This window comes from Mustela nigripes, chromosome 5, assembly GCF_022355385.1.
Source record: "Mustela nigripes isolate SB6536 chromosome 5, MUSNIG.SB6536, whole genome shotgun sequence".
In the NCBI taxonomy this organism is placed as follows: domain Eukaryota; kingdom Metazoa; phylum Chordata; class Mammalia; order Carnivora; family Mustelidae; genus Mustela; species Mustela nigripes.
Genome location: NC_081561.1, coordinates 71,143,688 through 71,167,507, shown reverse-complemented (window position 1 = coordinate 71,167,507; position 23,820 = coordinate 71,143,688). Strand labels below are relative to the sequence as shown.

The 23,820-nt window shown below is 34.6% G+C and overlaps 1 protein-coding gene across 1 annotated transcript in view; it reads left to right on the top strand.

The window, feature by feature from the left end:
• TBC1D32 (TBC1 domain family member 32) overlaps positions 1 to 23,820 on the top strand; it is a 242,268-nt gene that overhangs the window by 160,692 nt on the left and 57,756 nt on the right. Inside the window, exons 24-26 of the mRNA XM_059400634.1 lie at positions 4,598 to 4,720; positions 5,779 to 5,887; positions 6,561 to 6,654. Of these exons, the coding sequence (XP_059256617.1) occupies positions 4,598 to 4,720; positions 5,779 to 5,887; positions 6,561 to 6,654 (326 nt within the window). The remainder of the gene's footprint in view (positions 1 to 4,597; positions 4,721 to 5,778; positions 5,888 to 6,560; positions 6,655 to 23,820) is intronic.

Sequence of the window (23,820 nt, the reverse complement as noted above, 5' to 3'; positions counted from 1 at the left end):
ACAGACCTGTACCCCTGGGGATAAAAATATATGTTTATAAAAAATAAAAAATTAAAAAAAAAAAAACAGAAAAATCCAGAATACACAAATTAACTTTACACTTTAAAGAACTAGAGTAATGGGATGCCTGGGTGGCTCTGCTGGTTAAGCTACTGCCTTCAGCTCAGGTCATGATCCCAGGGTCCTGGGATTGAGTCCCACATCAGGCTCCTTGCTCAGTGGGGAGCCTGCCTCTCTATTTGCCTCTGCCTGGTTGTGCGCATGCTTGCTTGCTCTCTCTCTCTTTCTCTCTCTGACAAATAAAATCTTCAAAAAAAAAAAAAAAAAAAAACTAGAGTAAGAACAACAAATAAAGCCTAAGCCATGCAGGAGAAGGGAAATAAGATTAGAACAGGGATCATTGAATTAGAAACCAGAAATACAGTAGAACAAATGAAACTAGAAGCTAGTTCTTTGAAAGAATTAATAAGTCAATAAACCACTGATCAGACTTATCCAAAAGAAAAGAGAAGGACCCAAATTAATAGAATTATGAATGAAGGGGGAGAGATCACGACTAACACCAAGGAAATAAAAACAGTTATCAGAAATTATTTTCAACAGCTATATGCCAATAAGTTAAACAAACAAAGAAATGGATATGTTCCTGGAAACCTATAAACTGCCAAGACTGAAACAGGAAGAAATTGACAACCTGAATAGACCAATAACCAGTAAAAAGATTGAAAAACTTTCCAAAAAACAAAAGTCCAAGACCTGATGATTTCCCTGGGGAATTCTACCAAACATTCAAAGAGGAAGTAATACTTCTTCTCCTGAAGGTATTTCAAAAAATAGAAGGAAAACTTCCATACTCTTTCTATGAGGCCAGCATTACCTTGATCCCCAAACCAGGCAAAGACCCCATCAAAAAGGAGAATTTCAGATCAATATCCCTGATGAATATGGATGCCAAGATTCTCAACAAGATCCTAGCTAATATGGTCCAACAGTACATTAATAGGATTATCCACCATGACCAGGTGAAATTGAATCTTGGGATGCAAGGGTGGTTCAAAATTGCAAATCAATCAATGTGATAGGACAAATCAATAAGAGAAGAGAGAAGTACCACATGGTCCTCTCAATTGATGCAGAAAAAGCCTTTGATGAAATACAGCATCATTTTCTGATTAAAACTCTTCATAGTATAGGGATAGAGGGAGCATTCTTCAATTTCATAAAATCCACCTATGAACAACCCTCAATGAATATCATTCTCAATGGGTAAAAGCTGACAGCCTTTTCCTCAAGATCAGGAACACAGCAAGAATGCCCACTCTAGCCATTACTGTTCAACATAATGATAGAAGTCCTAGCAATAGCAATCAGACAACAATAAGAAATTAAAAGTATCAAATTGGCAAAGAAGAAGTCAAACTCTCTCTCTTCGAAGATGACATGATTCCTTATGTGGAAAATCCAAAAGACTTAACCCCCAATTCACTAGAACTCCTAAAACAATAATGTGGCAGGATACAAAACTAATGCACAGAAATCAGTTGCACAGAAATCAGTTGCACAGACCTTATGTAACTGTAGAAAGAGAAATTAAAGAATCGATTCCATTTACAGTAGCTCCAAAAACCATAAGATACCTGGGAATAAACCTATCCAAAGAGCTAATGGAGCTATACCTTAAGAACTACAGAACACTCCTGAAAGGAATCAAAGAAGACAAAAAAGATGGGAAAACTTTCAATGTTCATGGATCAGAGGAATAAGTATTGTTAAAAAGTCTGTGCTACCCAAAGCAGTTTATACTTTCAACACCATCGCCATCAAAATACCAAAGGCATTTTTCAAGGTGTAGGAACAAACAATCCTAAAATTTGTATGGAACTAGAAAAGACCCTGAACTGCCAAGGAATATTGAAAAAGAAAAACAAAGCTGGGGGCATCCTGTTGCCTGATTTGAAGCTATGTTACAAAGCTGTGATCACCAAGACAGCATGGTACTGGCAGAAAAACAGACATATGGACTAATGGAACAGAGAGACCAGATAGGGACTCTCAACTCTTTGACAAAACAGGGGAAAATATCCAAGGAAAAAAGACAGCCTGTCCCATAAATGGTGGTGGGAACATTGGTTGGCTGTATACAGAAAAATGAAATGCAATCATTCTCTTAAACCATACACAAACATAAAACTCAAAATGGATGAAAGACCTTGGTGTGAGACAGGCATCCATCAGAATCCTAGAGAAGAACATAGGCAATAAACTCTTCGACATTGGCCACAGCAACTTCTTTGAAGACACTCTCCAAAGACAAGTGAAACAAAAGTGGAAATGAACTTTTTGGGTTTCCTCAAGATAAAAAGCCTCTGCACAGCAAAGGAAACAGTCAACAAAACTAAAGAGGCAACCCATAGAATGGGAGAAGATATTTGCAAGTGACACTACAGAAGAGGGCTGGTATCCAATATCTATAAGGAACTTCTCAAATTGCACACCTAAAAAAACCCAAATAACCTGCTCAAAAAATGGACAGAAGACATGAACAGACACTTCTCCAGAGAAGACTTGTAAATGGTTAACAGACACATGCAAAGATGTTCATCATCATTAGCCATCAGGGAAATGCAAATCAAAACCACATTGAGATACCACCTTGCACCAGTAAGAATGGCAAAAATTGACAAGGCAAGAAACAACAAATGTTGGAGAGGTTCTGGAGAAAGGGGAACCCTCTTACACTATAGGTTCAAATGCAAGTTGGTACAGTACCTTTGGAAAACAGTGTGAATGTTCCTCAAAAAATTAAAAATAGAGCTCCCCTATGACCCAGCAATTGCACTACTGCGTATTTACCCCAAAGAATCAGACATAGTACAAAGAAAGGGCACATGCACCCCAATGTTCATAGCAGCAATGTCTGCAATAGCCAAACTGTGGAAGGAGCCAAGATACTTCAGTGGATGAATGGATAAAGAATATGTGATACATATATACAATGGAATATTACTCAGCCATCAGGAAGGATGGATACCCAACATTTGCATCAACATGGATGGAACTAGAGGAGATTTGCTGAGTGAAATAAGTCAAAGAGAGAAAGATAATTATCATATGGTAAGGAATAGCATGGAGGACATTAGGAGGAAGAAGGGAAAACTGAGGGGAGGGGGATAGGAGAGAAGACCCATGGAAGACTATGGACTTCATGAAACAAACTGAGGATTTTAGAGGGGAAGGTGGTGGCACAATAGGTTAGCCCATTGATGGATATTAAGGAGGGCACGTATTGCGTGGAGCACTGGGTGGTATATGCAAGCAATGAATCATGGAACACTACAGCCAAAACTAATGATGTACTGTATGGTGACTAACATAATAATTTTAAAAAGAAAATTCAGTGTGTATCTCTAATGTATAAGACATGTTTATAAAAAACAACAAAAAAAAAATTACCATTTTGTCATTGTTACAGCTAACTTAACACCATATTCCTGATCTCCTCTAGTACCTATCCCATATTTTCCTGTGCGACTCAAAAATGCACTTTACAGTTTTTGCTTGAATCACAGTCAGAACCAAATCTTCACATTTGCTTAATATTTTGCTATTAGGGGTGCCTGGGTGGCTCAGTGGTTGAAGCCTCTGCCTTCGGCTCAGGTCGTGATCTCAGGGTCCTGGGATCAAGGCCTGCATTGCTCTGCTCAGCCGGGAGCCTGCTTCCCCCACTCTCTCTGCCTGGCTACTTGTGGTCTCTCTCTCTCTCTCTCTCAATTTCTCTGTCAAATAAATAAAATCTTTTAAAAATATATTTTGCTTTTAACTTATAAGTTACCTTACCTGTTTTTCACAATTTTTTCCCCTAAAGAAATGTTATATGAGATGTGATTTTTCAAATTCTGGATTTGGTTGACTGTTTCCTCCTTGAGATCATCTTTTAAAATATTTCTGTGATTTTTGTATTTCTTGTAAACTGATAGTGTAATGTATAGTAATTGGTTAATTTCAGGTTCAGTTTTTTTGGCAAAAATATTTCACAGATTGTTCAGTATATGTCCTCTTTCATCACAATAGGAGCCACATGATTTCCACCTGTCTCTCTTACCACTATTGAGAGACAGGTAGAAATCATGCATGTTTAGGGAGAGATCAGTGTGTTTTGGTGCTCTCAGCTTTATTGGAAAATTATAAAGTTAGCCATTGATGTTTCACCTGGTGAACATTTCCTGGTTTGGTAGCAAATGCTTCTGTTATTCCTTATGTAATTAATTGCTGATAAAAAATGGTGACAATTTGCAGTTTTTATGGATTTGCTAATGTTCAGTTTTCAAATTAGCTGTTGAGAATGTGCTATTCCTGGATTTAGATACTTTTTTAAGAAAAACTGGACTAGAAGTTACCCACAGTCTTTAAATAATATTCCGATGAGAAAAACTTTTGAAGTATGTTAATAATCTAACTGATTGCAAATCTATTTGAAGTAATTGTGATCTTTGTCATAAAGTTTGTGTTCTCATGTGTAGGTATTATTTTGAGACACCAAGAAAGCTTTTAGAATATATTTTATAAAATCTGTTTTTTATTGTTCTTTTTTATATAGGTTATTAAGTGTGGTATGCTGTGATCTAGACACTCTTCTTCTACTAGAGGCTCAGTATCAAGTATCTGAAGTGTTACTAAATGCTCAAGAAGAAAATATCTTAGAGACCTCTGAAAGTCATAGGTAAAAACAAAAAAGAAAACCAAAAAAACTGTTAAGACAATATTATTAACAATAGTTTTCTTTATAGATTCTCTGTTAAGGCAGTGGTTTTGTATATGTAGTTTCATGTTTTTCCCCTATCTGAATTCAATATATTTAAAAAACTGAGTAAAAAGCAATGAAAATACAAATGTCACCACTTGGAAGATTATGATAGGTGTTTGTTTGGAGGACTGAATGGTACTGCTTTCTGAGTTTTTGTTTCATTTAGCATTTTTTTTAAAGACCTGATTTTATTGATGGTTCCATGAAGTTCTATCACCTTTAAATTCAGGCTGGAGTGTAAGTTGACTCACTAAACAAAATGTTTGATTTATTGTCCATTACAGAGTTACTCTTTACCCCATTCTCTTAATTATGTTAGTTCACATTCATAATTTCTGATTATTGCAAAACAAGGTTATGGTAATATCTTGATTTTTTTTTTCTATTTTACTTGTCATTACCTCAGTTTGGCTGACATTTACTGAATACACATTCAATATCTGGTACTGTTTTCATGTCTGTATTTAAAAAAAAAATGTTCTTCCATTATAGCTCAATTTTAGAAGAATATAGAAGCCCAGGAACATTACTGGATTCTCTAGATTTGATACAGAAGGGTGATATTAACAGCTGCAGGAAGTGTGGAATGTGCTCAAAAGCAACATTTAGATTTTGAATTTAAGGCACTGGGTCTAGAACCCAACAAAACCTTTCCTAAAAAAGTGAAAAAGTCATTGTGGAAATAATGTAGATCTTAATTTCATTTCTTTAAATGCAGTAACATTTCACAAGAAAATATTATTTTATAGTATCATTTATCTCATTTTAGTAGTTATATCTCCATCAGTTTTTTGCTTTCTGACAAAGAAAGCTGTAAGATAAGGAGAATTTAGCCCTTTCTAAGTGATACATTGTTAATCATTTTCTAAACTTTTCTATAGAAAATTTTATTTTTTCTTTATATTCCACTGATTTGATTTTGGAATTAAATCATATTCAATTAAGATAATAAAATTGATATGTTTATTTTTCAGGAATTTCATAATTGATGGCTTATCAGTAGAGAGAAATCATGTTCTTGTTAGAATAAATTTTATTGGTGGACCCATGGAACGAATTTTGCCTCCAAGGGCACTAGAGAAGGTGAGTAGGGTAAAGAGGAATCTTTGTTAGTAGAGAAGCTGTAGGATACAAGTAAACACTTTGAAATGAAGTAGTATTCTTTGTGATGCAGGATAGGCTATTATTTCATTAAAAAGTTGTCATTTTTCTGTGTGATGTTTACTTTTGATGTCTTTGTTATTCATGATACCTAATTTTTATTAGTGAATGTATTTTTTGTATTTAATTAGCAATATTGAGTACTTCTCCTTCCATCAATATTCATAGACATTGGCTTTCTCTTGAAGGGGCTTTTTTTTTTTTTTTTAAATTAAGTGCATTTTTGCTCTGTTAGCCTGGGAAAGATGAGATAGAAATAATTGACAATATGAGATAAACAGTTTGGTTTTTTGAATTTGCTTCCTATTTCAATATAGGAAATACAGGTTTCTTCTGAAGACTTTAATTTCTCTTTCATGGAAAAAAAATAATTAGGCTGTCATTATCAGTCCTAGTTGCTAAAACAAGTTACCATGTATTACATTTCATTTTAGTTATTATCCTTTGGAGAATTGAATTATAATTGTCACATAGCTTTTGGTTAGTTAGGCTACAATTCTCATGCCTATGAAACAATAACCACTTTAGTGTTTCAGAAAGCCTTAAAATTCAGTATTTAATAATATTTCCTGAAGTCATTTGTTTTCTTTTTTAGGGTGATGATCCATATCCTTGGCCCATGTTTTCTTCATATCCTTTACCAGACTGCTATCTCTCAGAAGTTACAAGTAATGCTGATCTAAAACAAGGTGAGATATTTACCATCAACTGCCATGTTATTTTAGTGCTTTTATGGTTATAATTTGAAAAAAAGAAAAAGTATCGTTATGGGAGATTAATACTATTTCTCATACAGCTTGTGTATGTGGATACATTTATGCTTATTTCTATGTAAATTTCTTACTAAATTATTTGTATGCTACTGAATAATTCTTATCAGAACCTTTTTTGGTTTAAACAAAGGAATTATGATTATTGATGAGTTCTGGATACATAGGACTTTTTTCAGCAGAGTAATATTTTTTGGTATCTGCGTGCCATACATTAGTTCTGTGTCCTCAAGACTGGTCTATTTATATAAATTATATAAATATAAAAAAAGTTCAGGTGTCTGCCTTAGAGAAGTTCATGAACTTTTGGAGAATACATACAATTAAATAATTGTATGATAGTGCAGTATGATAGAAACTAAATAGTTATATGTGTAGCCTGCTAGGACACCTTCCAAAGAAATCAGTGTTTAATGCAAGGCATGAAATATGTGTTTTTTGGGTAATATAAGAGCATTTTTGACTGAGAAAAACAGCAGAGAGGATTGAAAGGAGCAAATTATATTCAGAGAACTGTGAGTAGTTCAGGATGTTTGAGATTTGGTGTCAGGGCAAGAGAAACCAGAGGTAAGACAGCTGGTAATCCAAGTTCAACCATAAGGCCAGTGTAGCTGAAGACTATTGTGAGAGCAATGAAAATTCCAGCCATTTTTAGATTAGAGAATTCCAAGATGAAATATGAAGATATATGATCAAACTACTCATTAATTTGAGAAGTTAAATCTTATGTCAATGTGATCTTCAATATTCTTGAAGTTGTGCTAGAAAAAAAGATTCATTTAACATAGGTTGATATTTTATGGAGTGATTGTTGAAAAAAATGGTTTTCATGTGTCTTCCACTTTTCCCTAAATTTACTTGCTTTCAAATAATTAAGAGAAGCCATTCATTGATATGTATTGTTTTTATTTCTATCCAGTGTTCGAGATATATATTACCTTTTTCAAAGATGCATAGAAACAAAAATTGTGTTTTGTTGCTTTGTTTTTTCATTTCTGTCTACTTAGAGTTTAGGAAAAGAGAAAGAAAGAACATAAGGGAGCTTTTTGAATTTTTTTTTTTTAAGATTTTATTTATTTGAGAGGGAGAGCATGAGAACATGAGCAGGGGAAGAGGCAGAGGGAGAGAGAGAGAAGCAGACCCCTTGCTGAGCAGGGATTACCAACATCGTTCTCTCATCCCAGGACCCCAGGATCATGACCTAAGCTGAAGACAGACGTTTAACTGGCTGAGCCACCCAAGTGTCCCTAAAGTTTTTAATATTTGTCTTTATAATGCACTAAACATTTTTTCTTTGTTTTCTTCTTGTGCAACCTAAACTATTGATTTCAGAGATGTGTGAGTGGTAGGAAGTATTTTTCAATAAGAAACTCTTGAGAGAATACCAGTTTGAACACTTTTCCCCACTGACTCACATCTTTCAGTGAACCCAAGCCTTTCTCAGTCACTCCCATGCTTTCCTATCCTTTCAGTCTTCTTAATGCCTTTAGATTTTGTTGTTGTAGATTTCATCATTTATTTTCCCTTCCCTAATTACCAGGTGCTTCACTAGGCATTGGAGATAAAATGTGCATTAAGACATGGCCCATTCTTGGTACCCCAGCTCTTTTCCTTATTTCAATGAAGCATTGTTATCTTTGCTAAATTTCACTTGGTAACAAATACTAATTTTTTTAACAAGTTCATTTTCAATTTCATTATGTGACTGTCATATTTGATAATTTGGTTTTTCAGAATAGTTCAATTTAAAAAAATGTCCCTTATATTTTTAAACAGAACAAGGAAGTCAAAGATAAGAAAAATAAGGTTAAATGGACACTTCCCTGAAAGAAGATGTATCATCAATTCCTAGGAAGTGGTGCTCAAAGGAATAAAATTTTACTCCTTGCTCTACTCTTGTGAGTGATTTAGAAAAGGGAGTAATAATAATATATCTGACTAGCCCAAAAGATAACTGCAGAATGGTCATTAACTGCAAGTGGGCCCATTGTACTGCCAGGCAGTCATACACAGTGTCCCTGGGTCCACATTCTCCCATTCTCCTAGGTGACCATTTTAAAATCTCTCTCATCAAACCTTCACTTTATCCCTGTCCATCCTATCCAATGATAATTTTGTTTTCTAGATTACGGAAGAAATAGCAAAGAAAAACTCTTCCACGTGCTCCTGATAAACACCAACTCAGCTGAATCTGTTGCAATTTTGGGTTTTCGTTACTATGAATAAACTGCCAATGTTAACTTACAAAGGCTAGCTTCTCCATCCATGTACTACATTCCATCTTCTCAAGGATACTGCTTCTAGCAGTTCTCCATTTTCCTTATTGCTCTTTTTTTGTTGGGGGAGTGGTGGGGATGGGTCTCCATTGTGACTCTTTGTGAACCAAAAACCTGTTATTAATTCTTCCATATTTAAAATATCTTCCTTTGAATCTACTCTTAAATCTGTCAATTTTTTTTCTTTTATGCAAAATTCTTTGAAGGAATTTGTGTAATCTTGGTATTCCAGTAACTCCTTCTGCTCTCTCTTGAATCCACAAAGCTAACTAGGTTTTCACCCCTATCATCACACTGTGATTAAATGTACTGTGTAGATCAGTCCTCATCCTGCTAGACTTAACATTATTATTCAACATGTTCACTCCCTCCCTTTTTTTTCCAACACTTTCTTCACTTGGGTTCTAGAAAATGCATGATGGGATTTTCCTCTGGTGTTTCTGGCAAATTCTTTTGTCTAATCTTTGTTTGATTTTTTTTTCTTTTTTTTAAATTTATTTTTTAATTTATTTTCAGCATAACAGTATTCATTATTTTTGTACCACACCCAGTGCTCCATGCAATCCGTGCCCTCTGTAATACCCACAACCTGGTACCCCAACCTCCCACCCTCCGCCCCTTCAAAACCCTCAGATTGTTTATCAGAGTCCATAGTCTCTCATGGTTCACCTCCCCTTCCAATTATCCCCAACTCCTTTCTCCTCTCTAACTCCCCATGTCGCTCACTTCAAATAAGTGAAACCATATGATAATTGACTCTCTCTGCTTGACTGATTTCACTCAGCATAATCTCTTCCAATCCCGTCCATGTTGCTACAAAAGTTGGGTATTCGTCCTTTCTGATGGAGGCATAATACTCCATAGTGTATATGGACCACATCTTCCTTATCCATTCGTCCATTGAAGGGCATCTTGGTTCTTTCCACAGTTTGGCGACTGTGGCCATTGCTGCTATAAACATTGGGGTACAGGTTGCACCAACTTGCATTCCCACCAACAGTGTAAGAGGGTTCTCCTTTCTCCACATCCCCTCCAACACATGTTGTTTTCTGTCTTGCTAATTTTGGCCATTCTAACTGGTGTAAGGTGATATCTCAATGTAGTTTTAATTTGAATCTCCCTCAGGGCTAGTGATGATGAACATTTTTTCATTGTCTGATAGCCATTTGTATGTCTTCATTGGAGAAGTGTCTGTTCATATCTTCTGCCCATTTTTTGATATGATTGTCTGTTTTGTGTGTATTGAGTTTGAGGAGTTCTTTATAGATCCTGGATATCAACCTTTTGTCTGTACTGTCATTTGCAAATATCTTCTTCCATTCCGTGGGTTGCCTCTTTGTTTTTTTGACTGTTTCCTTTGCTGTGCAGAAGCTTTTGATTTTGATGAAGTCCCAAAAGTTTATTTTCGCTTTTGTTTCCTTTGCCTTTGGAGACATATCTTGAAAGAAGTTGCTGTGGCTGATATCGAAGAGATTACTGCCTATGTTCTCCCCCAGGAGTCTGATGGATTCCTGTCTCACATTGAGGTCTTTTATCCATTTTGAGTTTATCTTTGTGAATGGTGTAAGAGAATGGTCGAGTTTCATTCTTTTACATATAGCCGTCCAGTTTTCCCAGCACCATTTATTGAAGAGACTGTCTTTTTTCCACTATATATTTTTTCCCGTTTTGTCAAAGATTATTTGCCCATTGAGTTGAGGGTCCATATCTGGGATTTCTGCTCTGTTCCATTGGTCTATGTGTCTGTTTTTATGCCAGTACCATGTAGTCTTGGTGATCACAGCTTTGTAGTAAAGCTTGAAATCAGAAGGAAAACTTCCAGACTCTTTCTATGAAGCCAGCATTACCCTGATCCCCAAATCAGGCAAAGACCCTACCAAAATTTCAGACCAATATCACTGATGAATATGGATGCTAAGATTCTCAATAAGATCCTAGCAAATAGGATCCAACAGCACATTAAAAAGATTATCCACCATGACCAGGTGGGATTCATCCCTGGGCTACAAGGATGGTTCAACATTCACAAATCAATCAATGTGATAGAACAAATTAATTTGAGAAGAGAGAAGAACCACATGGTCCTCTCAATTGATGCAAAAAAAGCATTTGACAAAATCCAGCATCTGTTCCTGATTAAAACGCTTCAGAGTATAGGGATAGAGGAAACATTCCTCAACTTCATCAAATCTATCTATGAAAAACCTACAGCAAATATCATCCTCAATGGGAAGAAGCTTACACCCGTTGAGATCAGGAACACGACAAGGATGCCCACTCTCACCACTCTTGTTCAACATAGTATTAGAAGTCCTAGCAACAGCAATCAGACAACAAAGAGAAATAAAAGGTATCCAAATTGGCAATGAAGAAGTCAAATTCTCTCTCTTCGCAGATGACATGATTCTTTATATGGAAAACCCAAAAGGCTCCACCCCCAAACTACTAGAACTCATACAGCAATTCAGCAACGTGGCAGCATACAAAGTCAATGTACAGAAATCAGTGGCTTTCTTATACACTAACAATGAAAATACAGAAAGGGAAATTAGAGAATCTTTGTTTGATCTTTAACTTCCCTCTAACCTCTAAACTTTGGAGTGCCCCAGGACTCAGTTCTTAGTTGCCTGTCTTTCTAGCACTACTTACTCTTGGAGAACATCTCATGATTAAAATACTGTCCAGTATTCTGAGGGCTGTCTGATTTATATATCTAACCCCTATGCCTCCCCTGAAGTCTGCATTCATATCTAACTGCCTACTTGACACCTCTGCTAGGAAGGTTAATAAGCACATCAAACCTAACACATCAGAGATAAACTTCTCATACTCCCTCAAAATCTATTCTTGTGATTATTTTTACTCATTTCAGAAATGGCAACTTTTGCTTCCAGTTCTTTATGCAATAAACCTAAAGGCATTCTTTGACTTCTCTTTGTCTTCATACACACATCTAATCTGTCAGCAAATGCTCTTGACTCTGCCTATCTGAAATCACTGTCTCTCATGCAAAACCCTCATCTCTCACTTGTATTATTGCAGTAATCTGCCAAGTTATCAATGTGTTCTCAACACAGCAACCAGAGTAATGCTGTTGAAATGTGGATTGCGTCACATTACTCCTTAATTGAAACCCTCCAATGGCTTCACAGCTAACAAGGCCCAGTATGTTTGTGGCTTCATTCCTGTCAAAGCTCTGTTTTACTTCAGTACCATTTCAGACCTCTTTAATGCCACATTTCCCTACCATATTGGACAAAACTTCTGTTCTTTCTGATTATCCCTAAAATATAAGTATCTGACTAAGACATTATTCTCAGTTTAATAGTAGTACCTAATACTTCCTCCTAATAATAATGGTCCTGGTTTTTGTTGAGCAGGAGAGAATGATCTAGGCACCAGTGGCTAATCCAGGTTGTACATCACAGAAATATCTTGGTGAACTCAGTGAGAAAAATGGAGCCAAATGAATTTCTAACAGTTCTAAAGCTAAATTGAAAGTTTGTTTCTGATTAAACACAGCTCAATAAATTAAATATTGTACAATTTTAATATACTGTATTTAAGCTTATAATACTTTAAAACATAGCTGTTTGGAAGACAGGAGTTCTTATACTTTTCATTTTGCTTTTTTTTTTAAATTTGAAAATAATGATTCATTGATTCTGATAGGTGTTATTTTAGTTGCCATTTGCACTGCAAACTTTTGGGATATCATTTCATTGTTATGGGGGGAAAACAATCAGCTTCGGTTGTGTGCACGTGGTGACATCCTCTCATTTGTCTCCCGGCTTCTACATTTATCCTCCTTGCTACAGTTAGCATCTCCTCGTCTGTTAAATTGCCTCTTGTTAGCTCATTGGCATTAGTGTTAGCTATTAGATAATTTATCTTCATCTGTAAATAAGAATCTCTAGACATCATCTGGTTCAGTTATTTTTCTTTGTGTACTATTTTAGGGTCACCATTCTAAAATGTAAAAGCCTTTTAAAAGCTAGTGATTAATATTATCTGTTTGTGTATGTATATATGAACATTATGGGTATACATATATAAGCCTGTACAGGTATATATGTACCCATGTGCACATGTGTATATATATGTTTGATGTATATATGTGTGATACATATGTGTGATATATAAATAATGTGTGTATGATATAAATAATCTTATACTCATGAAAAAATTACCTTTCATGTGGTAGATATAACTTGGAATATTATATTTCTGTTACGCTAGAGTTTAGATAAATTGGAAGAATATAGTGAGTGCAGTAACTTACTATTACCTGTGCAGCAGATAAAAGGGAAAGGAGAGTGGGAGAAAGGAGAGTTGTAGTGTGGTTAAAAGCCAGTATAGGTTAGTGTGTTCAGGAGCTGTTAAAGTGTACTACTGGAAATTGATTCATAATGTCTTTTCTATATGAAACAGATCATGAGATAAAATAAAACAGATTGCTTTGTTTCCCTAAGCTAAACTTAGATCTCCCAGGAGTTATTGTTATACCCCTAATTGGCTAGTCTGTTCAACTCCATTCCATTTTGATGTGTTCAGGATGGGACTTCTTTCTCTAAAGAGGAACAGAAATTTGGTACTTTCATACTGAGAAATAAAAATGACTTGAGGGATTAATTAGCATGCTCTGGTTATTAAATAGCATGCCTTAGCTAGACTACCGCAAGTAAGAAATTTGCTCTTCCTTTCTAACATCCTATATTCATTTTGTTTTTAAATTACTTTTATAATGTTTATTCAGGCTGAATTATAAAATAATCAGCGATCTAGATTACATCTGTAATCTATACTCTAGATTATAGATCTGTACTCTATATACCTTACTATTGTGAAATGCCTGTCTCTATCAGGAAATCATTTCCAAATCTTTGTATTCACTCAGCTGGGGCTGGTACCTTCAAAGTAGAGTGTGAGTTTTTGTGTCATGGGTTGTATCTAGTAGTTCCTGACAGGGCCAACAGAGCAGTAGAAGCACAGCATTGACTCGCAGGGCCACTGGCATTGTTCTTTGATCTAGAAATTCAGATGGCTACTCATTGAAAGCCTCAAATACATTAGTTACTCGTAATGCAAGTAAGCTTCTGCATGTTCCTTGCAAGTTCTCCATAGTCACTCTTTACCCATATATCCCTCCAAAGGCTCTTCCTTAAAAAACAAACAAAACAAAACAAGGAAAACATTTACCTCCTTTGGGCTTTCTAAGAAGTAAACACTAACAGCTAATGTGAGCCAGCTGTGTAAATAAATGTTTCACTTTCTCATTCTTTTCTCTCCCTTACCCTTGACTTCATCTCGTGGCTTTTGTCTCTATAATAATTGACCTATATATTCTATATAACTCTGTGGGTCTTGTTTTATTTTGTTAAAAACAGCTTTATTGAAAGGTAATTAACATACTATACAATTCACCCATTTAAAGCATGCAGTTCAGTGATTTTTTTAGTATATTAATAGCCATCACCACAAAAAACTTTAGAACATTTTCACCACCTCAAAAAGAAACCCAGTACTCCCTCTTTCTTTCACCTCTTTCTTTCACCCAGCCCTAAGCAACCACTGAAATCTGTTTATCTATAAAGATATTTCTAGTTTGGACTTTTCATATGACTGAAATAGTGTAGTATGTGGTATTTCATGACTGACTTTTTTCTTAGCATAATGTTTTCAAGGTTCATCTCTAAGGTTCATTCATGTTGTAGTATGGATAAATACTTCATTCCTTTTTATGATTAAATCATATTCCATTAATTAAAAAAAGAAAAAAATAATATTCCATTATGTGCATATACCATAATTTATTTGTTTATATATTTGTATCTGCTGATGGACACTTGTGTTGTTTCCACCTTTTGACTTTAAATAATGCTGCTATAAACATTTTTGTACAAATTTCTGCCTGAACATGTTTTTATTTCCTCTAGAATATTTACCTAGAAGTAGAATTGCTGAGTTAAATGGTAATTCCCTGTTTAATAGTTTGAGGAACTGGCTCACTTTTCTAAAGCAGCTGTGCCATTTTACCTTTTCACCAACAGTTTTATGAGATTCTTATTTCTCCTCCTACTCATCATCATTTGTTGTGATCTTGCCATCCTAGTAGGTATGAAGCACTATTTCATTGTGGTTTTGATTTGCATTCCCCTGATGACTAATAATGTTGAGTATCTCTTCATGTTATATATGTTCCTTGGAAAAATACCTATTCATATCCTTTGCCTATTTTTTAATGCTTTGTCTTTTTATTATTGAGTTGTAAGAGTTTTTTTTTATATATTCTGAATATAAATTCCTTATGGGATATATGATTGGGGAACTTCTTTCATATCTCAGAATATATTAAGTTTATACTTCTGGGCCTTTGCTCTTGATATTCTCTTTTCCTAGAGTACTACCTCTCCTCTTTACACAGGTAATTCCTTCTTAAGCTTTTATGCTGAGTCTGAATGTTACTTCTTCAGAGATGTGTTATCTCCACCTTATCTAAAATATACCTCTTCCCTTACTTCTATCTGTCTTGCTTCCTGTGGATTCCTCTAATAGCACTGTTCCTTACTATGAGTTTATGTTTTTGTTCACTCTCTGTTGCCCTACAGTGTAACTTCCATTAGACAAAAATGCTGTCTGCTGTAGGTATTAGACAATAATAGATGTCTGTTGAATTTCTTCTCTATTTTTCCCATCATCAAACTCTATTTTCCAAATCTTTGTGAGTGGACGTTGGGAATTCCTTTCAGGCTACTATGTAAATTTAGAAGTTTTGACTCAAACCTAAAATAATCTCTGGTCTCACTCATTTTTCTAGAATATCAATAGCTTTGTAGTTATAAAGCCCCTTGAGCTAGACTTCTGTATATATCATTCATGAAGAAGACATCTTTTTATAGTTATTTTATCATTTACAAAGTGGTACTTTATGTTTTTATAGCACATGAAAGGTATACATTGTCAGCATTACATCTCATTTTTTTCCACAACTGAAAAAATAACCAAAAAATATATGGCCTTTATTCTGTGATTACTCCAAATTTAATCTTTTTAGTTTTACTGCTTCCTCTCTGCATTTTTACTTATCTGATAGGAAATTGAATTTCTGCCTGGCAAAATATTCTCTTTAAAATACTATATAAAGGAGTAAGTTCCATGGTGATAATCTTTCCCTTTGATGGAATGCACCACATAATGTTAAATCTTTATAGTCTGATTGTTCAGATATTTTTAGTTGGATATTTTTAGATGATATTATTCCTATAGGAGAAAACAGATCATTTTAAAGTTCATTATCTATGAGATATAACTATCTCACTATACTATCTTTCCCCTATAGCATGAAGTAGTTTTTCTTCCTTCAAATTAATAAGACAAGGAAAGAGGATATTATACAAAACTGAAGTGAATTCTAGTTAAAACTTAATTTTCAGTTTGTACATTTTCAGCTCTGGATGAATTTGGTATAAAATATATGTTGAATCATTAAGCTCCAGGTACTGATCAAATGTCCATGAGGACCATATTTTCTTCTCAGGTGAGAAACTTGAGTCTTAAGTTACTATTTTAAATCTATATTATTTGCATAGATTTGGTTCTTCATTAAGAAAAAAAATGCAAACTATTGGCAATGTTTAAGAATATGTTTGGGGCTAGAAAAGGCTTTCTGATAGGCATTATATATAAATTCACTTTGAACATTTTGTAGTTGCAGACTACTGTTTATAAGATAATCATTGCACTGTATTTTGTTCAGTAGAAAGAAACAAGTATTAATAGAGAAACTTTCTAAATTAGAGATGGAACTGAAGAGCAAGAGTATCATGTTCTCTGTCTCTGGAGTTAGGCATCGTGCAGTGAATGAGCAGTTAAGTTTATGGGTTTTGTACTTACATTCTTACTGTACCAACATATTTTATCCTAGCTCTCAAAACTTGCTGGTATTTTAAATAATTTGCATGAAATGATATTGAAATTTAGCTTTTTCTACTACAAATTCTGTAATTTTGTCATGGGGACAATATTCTTGTTTTAACAAGACATGTTCTCATGAATCTATATTGATTTTGTTTAATAAATGTTTGTGTCCTTACTGGGTTTAATCCTTTATTCAGTGATACTACTTCTTGCTGACACTTTGATAATTTCTGTCTTTTAAGAAATTAAGTCCATGCCCGTGTCCTTGATGAATTATTTCCCTGTCTTTTTAAATTTACAAATGGGATAACAATCCATTATGTAATCCTAATAGTATAGATCAAATTGGAATCCTACCTACGTAGAAGTAAACTTTTTAAGAGGAAAAAAAGGAGAACAGATGAACCATAATAGCAACTATATTTTAATAAAAGAGTGAAAGTTATCCAATTAACAAGTTGAGTGGATTATTTCATTGCTATTCTGATAAATTATGTAAGATTTAGGATTACCGTTTATTCTCCAGTCAACTGAGAACAGAATGCATAGGGAAAACTGTAAGAGTACTTTGAAAATAGTATGGCATTACATAAAATACAGTGTAACATAATGATGGATATCATGTGTTCTGATTTTAAAAAGCTTTTTGAATTGTGTCTTGCTCCTATAGTCAATCTATAAATATTTTTAGTGATGAATTCTGTCTTTTATCAACTGTTTATTTAGGCCTTTATGTAAGTCAGACATCTTAATCTTCTTTCTTATTGTTTCTAATTGATTTATTTTAATTGATTTATTTTCTGCAGATAAAGGTAAATGACTTTTATTGACATCATTCTGTTAACGGAGGGGACTAGGAGTATGAGATTATGGTTTCTTTTCAGTGTAGCAAATCTTGAGCTGCATCTGTTGAGATACTTAGCTTACAAATCAGAATAAGTATTTACTTTTGAATAATAAAACTTATTTTCATGTACGTATTACTTCATGTTTGCAACATATATATCTGTGGCAACCAGGGAAACAGATCACCTGCTAGTTTAAGTGCAGGTGATAGGGGAAAGTGAATGTTTTATAGTAAATCTTTTATAGTAAATGATTATTACATATTTTTAAAAAGAAAAAGTGATATAACTTTCAGTGAGGGATAACGTGTAAAATACAGGTGCCACGTATTAAGAGCTCCCGTAGTTCAAATAAATTGAAAATGTGTAATAAATTTAGAAACTCCCAAATTTAGAGATGGACAGAGAACTAATATATAGAGAATTTGGGCATCTTTTTAGTTGCTTCTCAGAGACCACTCCAAAGTCTTCCCTTGTATATTATAATAAAAGTACACTGAAATGGCTATGTTAAAGTACATGAAAGAAGGTAAGCAGAAATACAAATGGAAAGCAAATATTACACAAATAAGGTTCAGGATAAGACATAGGTGATTATCTGAATTAAACCTGGGGATCCATTTCTAGTTAATGAAATCTTCCATTTATTTTGTTTCTTTTGTAGAATTTGTTGTGATATTCTGTGTAAAGTAGGCATTCACAATTGCATTTAGCAAAGAAGTACTAAAAGTTTTTGGTGTAAATAGTTTTTCTCTGCATTTATATTGAGCTTATATTTTACTCCCTTTGAAATTGAGATTCCCTTTATATTGTTTATAATAATCTTATAATCAATATGACATTTGTTTGTAATGATCTTTTGAGAAAAAACTATACAGTATCCTCAAGTATGAAAAGAGTATAGTGCTCACCAAAACAAAGAATTTGAGAGTTTAAATATGAAATATTGGGACACCTGGGTGGCTCAGTTGGTTGGACGACTGCCTTCGGCTCAGGTCATGATCCTGGAGTTCCAGGATCGAGTCCTGCATCGGGCTCCCAGCTCCTTGGGGAGTCTGCTTCTCTCTCTGACCTTCTCCTCGTTCATGCTCTCTCTCACGGTCTCTCTCTCCAGTAAATAAATAAAATCTTTAATAAATAAATAAATATGAAATATTGTTAGCTGTGATTGGTGAACATGAAACTTGATGTTCTCTTCCCCATTCTTTTCCCATTTTTCTTAATGGTTTTAAGGAATGAGTTTAAGATAGATTTTTTTTTAATTTTTTTTATTTTTTATAAACATATATATTTATGGGGTACAGGTCTGTGAATCACCAGGTTTACACACTTCACAGCACTCACCAAAGCACATACCCTCCCCAGTGTCCATAATCCCACCCCCTTCTCCCACACCCCCTCCTCCCAGCAACCCTCAGTTTGTTTTGTGAGATTAAGAGTCACTTATGGTTTGTCTCCCTCCCAATCCCATCTTGTTTCATTTATTCTTCTCGTACCCACTTAAGCCCCCATGTTGCATCACCACTTCCTCATATCAGGGAGATCATATGATAGTTGTCTTTCTCTGCTTGCCATTTGCGACAACATGGATGGAACTAGAGCGTATCATGCTTAGTGAAACAAGTCAAGCAGAGTAAGATAGATTTTTTACTTTCTCTTCCAACTTTGCATTGTTTGTAAATCACAGTGGTCTGAAGGAGCAAAGAGAAGAAGTACATATACTCACTAGACACACCAAACCACTTTTGGGAAAACAAAACAGTACTTGACCATGGTAACTTCATAACTAGATGTATAATTAATACACTGAACCTAAATTATGATATGGTACTTTCTCTAAAAATGATATTGTAGGGTAGTAATTATATAAAAACAGCTGATATAAGAAATGTAAGTTAAGAAAGAAATTGTGTTCAGTGTTTAGAATATAAAACTGGATTCTTCTTGGTGAAATAGATCAACTGTTTTCTCATTTCACGTTAAGAAGTGAGTATTCATTTCCTTACAGGAGACTGGATTGAACCCAGAAAGGAGCTAGAACCTCATAAGAAGATAAAGCAATGAGGATTTTAAAAATTTATACTTTAAAACAGTTTACTATAAAATTGTGACATGGGTTCTTAAAATGAATCATTTTATACATGTCTATACTTTTAATTAAAGTTTATTGAGTTCTTATACAGACTTTATACCAAATTAGGAACTATAATTGTTCTTATTTTAGTGACAGTAATATGCTTAGAAGCTTTTAGTCACTGTCACTTTCAATTATACCCTACATTTACATACACATATGTCTATATAATCAATTTTTATATCAACAGAATACATCTATTTTAAAAATAGTTTGAATGTTGACATGTCTGTGTACACATCAGCATCACCATAATCAAATATATAACACATTCATGATTCCACAAAACTTCTTTTTTTCCTTTGCAGTCATCTGTTCTCTATTCCCAGCCTCAGGTGATTACTGATTTTTTTTTCTCCACTGCTATAGATTAGGATTTCTCAACTTCAACACTATTAATATTTTGGGCTAGGTAATTGCTTGTTGCCAGAGGGTGTTGTTCTGTGCCTTGTAGGATTTTTAGTAGCATCCCTGGTCTCCACCCTCTAGATGCTAGTAGAACTCTCTCTGTACTCCCCACTCCTAGGTATGACAATCAGAAATGTCTGTAAAGACTGCTGAACTAACTCCTGGAGAGCAAAACATAGTCCCCTTGAGAACAGTTACCAAAGATTAGTTTTTCTTATACTTACAGTTCATACAAATAGAATCATATAGGAAACTTTGTGCCTGGTTTCTTTCAGGATAATGGTTTTGAGATGCATCCAAGTTGGCACATGTACCATTTGCTATCTCTTTTTACCAAATGGGGTTCCAGTATCAATAAAGTGCCATTTGGTTAAATTGTACCAAAACATTTGGTTCTGTTCATTTTTTTTTAATACTTAAAGACTTTAAAAAAGCTTCTTTAACATATTTGCTAATCATATCACTCTAGTCCTTTCCGGATCTATTAGCTGATTTATCTACTGGTTGTGAGCCACATTTTTCCCCTTTCTCATGTTAGTGATTTCTTTATTGAATATCAGATGTCATTCACTTTACATTGTTGAATGGGGGATTTTGTTTTTCTTTAGTAATGGACATGTTTTTGGAGTGCTGTCAAGTTATTCATGGCTCAGCTTGATCCTTCAGGGCTTTCATTTTTTGGTTATGGTGGTGTAGAGTTGCCTCTATTGTTAATTTAACTCTACTACTAAGGTGTTAGTTTTCTGGTACCTTTATGGTTAAATTGTACCAAAACATTTGGTTCTGTTCAGGAGTTAAAGGACTCTTCACTCTGGAACTTGGGCATCAGCTAGCACTAAGTGTATTCTGGGAATTGTTCATTTACAAGCTCCGAACTGTTTTTTACCCAGCCTTGTGGATTTTCATTCTTTATTTGCTTAGCTGATTATTTTGCAATCAGCTTGACAAGGACCTACATAGATTTCTGTAGTTCTTTGCTCTGCTCTTCCTTTTCAGTATTATAATCCCCAAATTTTAGCCTCCTCCATCTCTGAATATTGACTCTGTCTCTTCAACTCTGCAAGACCTCCATAGCATCATCCTCCTTCCTGTATAGTGATCTTGAAATTGCCTTCAAGAAAAAGGCCAGTTGTAAAGTTCACCACATTAGTTTTCCTTTTCTCAGGAAAAATAGTCCTGTGTACTGCCTGATGCCTAATGTTTGGAAACAGTTGTTATATTTTACTCAGTTTTCAGGTTGTTTACAGCAGGACAGCAAGGCTTCCTAGTACCTGCATTGTAGTCAGAAGCAAAACTCTGGGTTTTAATTCTTTTGTGTTATTATAAACATAGAAATTTTGGGAAAACATCAGATTCATATTTGCTTTACTCACACAGTTACTGCTTTATTGTATTCCTATAGTACCATTCTTGTGATTCCATTTCCTCTTGCCTCATTCTCTTTGTCCAAGGATCTTTGCTGGTCCAACACAATTGGCCTCTCTCTGAACTTGCCCACTTATTCTTCACAAAGGTAGGAAGAATGTTTGGTGAGGTAGCTTGGGAGAAGGTTGGAAAATCTTGGATTAACCTACTTGTGTAGGCTGTACTTTCAAGTTAGCCTATCTTTAGGTTATGTTGGTGCCTTTTATTTAGCAGAGACCTTTAGTTGTCTATCGTTGTCTGTGATTAAATAGGTTAGTTCTGTTTAGGGGAGACATTTGGAAGTCAGTGTGGCAGTGGATCCAAGTAATGGTGTCTACTTTAGCTGTTTCAGTACTAACAATTCTTGGACTCCATTCATCTTCTCCTGTCTACTACTCGGTCCCAGATTTGGAGGGGGAGATAAAGGAATCATTGTTCCCCTCAAACCTAAATATCCCAGATATACATATTTTTAAATTAGTATTATATCAGATTACTAAATATTTTTAAGTGTGAGGAATGCAAATTGAAAAGCTCACACCCTCATTGACTGGGGAAATGTAACCATATATATATATATATATATATATATATATATATATATATATATATATATAAAGGCTACCAAATTGTTTCTAGGAGTCTTTGTAGTCAATCTGTCTCTGGCTCAGCCTAAATTCTAATTTTGAGGTGAATTGGACCCTTGAGCTCCTCCACCAGCTGGTAGATTCACATGCATATCACATCTGCTGCTTTAGTACTATTTACAATTGTGGAGCCTTGTGCTCTTTTTCTTAGGATGAGATGATGAAAAAGCAAAACAGAATAGCAAATGTGGAAGGAATAGGAGGGCAAGAGGAGGGGGTAGGGCAGGAGGGAAGAGGGAATGGATAATACAGGATTTCTTCAATAGTAGGTAATTTACAAAAGAACTACATGGGCATCTTCTCCTTGAAGGAGGTAGTAGTAGTTATAAAAGGTTATACATGGATAGAAAAGATGATATAGAGGAGGAAGCAGATGAAAAACGCATTTGTCTTTGCAATCATATGCCACTAGTGATTCTTATTAAGCTGTAGGTAGTTTGTTCTTAGAAAATAAGTAATGTAGATATTCTAAATAGAAACTATAAAAAATTACTTTAATGCTGTTGAATTAAGTCTTTTACTTAATTCATATTGAGGTGCATTTAACATAATAACTTTGTTATTAATAACATAATTTTCAACAAAATTATCAGCTTTGGTATTTCTTGGGTTTAGGTTAAAGGTTTTGAGAGTTTTTATTAAAAAGAAGAATTTTCTCCTTTGACTTAATAATGTTAATTTTTCTCTAGTTATTGCTTCTGATTGAAGCTATTTATGAAATGTTACAGGATCACTTGATCTTAATATTCAAAGAGAATAGATTAGAACTGAATATCTGAATTACACATTCTTTCAATAACACAATTCGTTCTGGGTCATATGTATACTTGTGTGAGTATGCATATGTTTGAATATATTTATTTGTATACTCGTGTTTGTATAAAAGACTATGTAGCTTTCATGAGAGGTGGCTATTTTTCTTTCTGACCTACATGTCAAATAGGGACATATTTAAATAAATTATGATTTATATACTTAAACATATTATTTTAGATATCATAACCATGAGGACTCTGTGATTGAAACTCTCTCCTAATATTACATTGACCACTCTTATCTTCCTGGTAGGATTCATCAGCTGAAAGAGAGATTTGGCAGATACATTCTGTAGTGTTAGTGTTCCCAGACATATCACTGGGCAGAGGCATAAGGACTTTGATTCTTTATTTTATTTTAATTATTTTTTTAAAGATTATTTATTTATTTATTTATTTGTCAGAGAGAGTGAGTACAGGCAGACAGTGGCAGGCAGAGGCAGAGGGAGAAGCAGGCTCCCCACTGAGCAAGGAGCACTATGTGGGACTCCATGCTAAGACGCTGGGATCATGACCTGAGCCGAAGGCAGCCGCTTAACCAACCAACCACCCAGATGTCCCCGACCCTTTATTTTAAAAAGGCTCTTTTTCCTTTTTGATTCTAAAATCTCTTTCAAGGAAAGTGTTTAAAGGTATGAG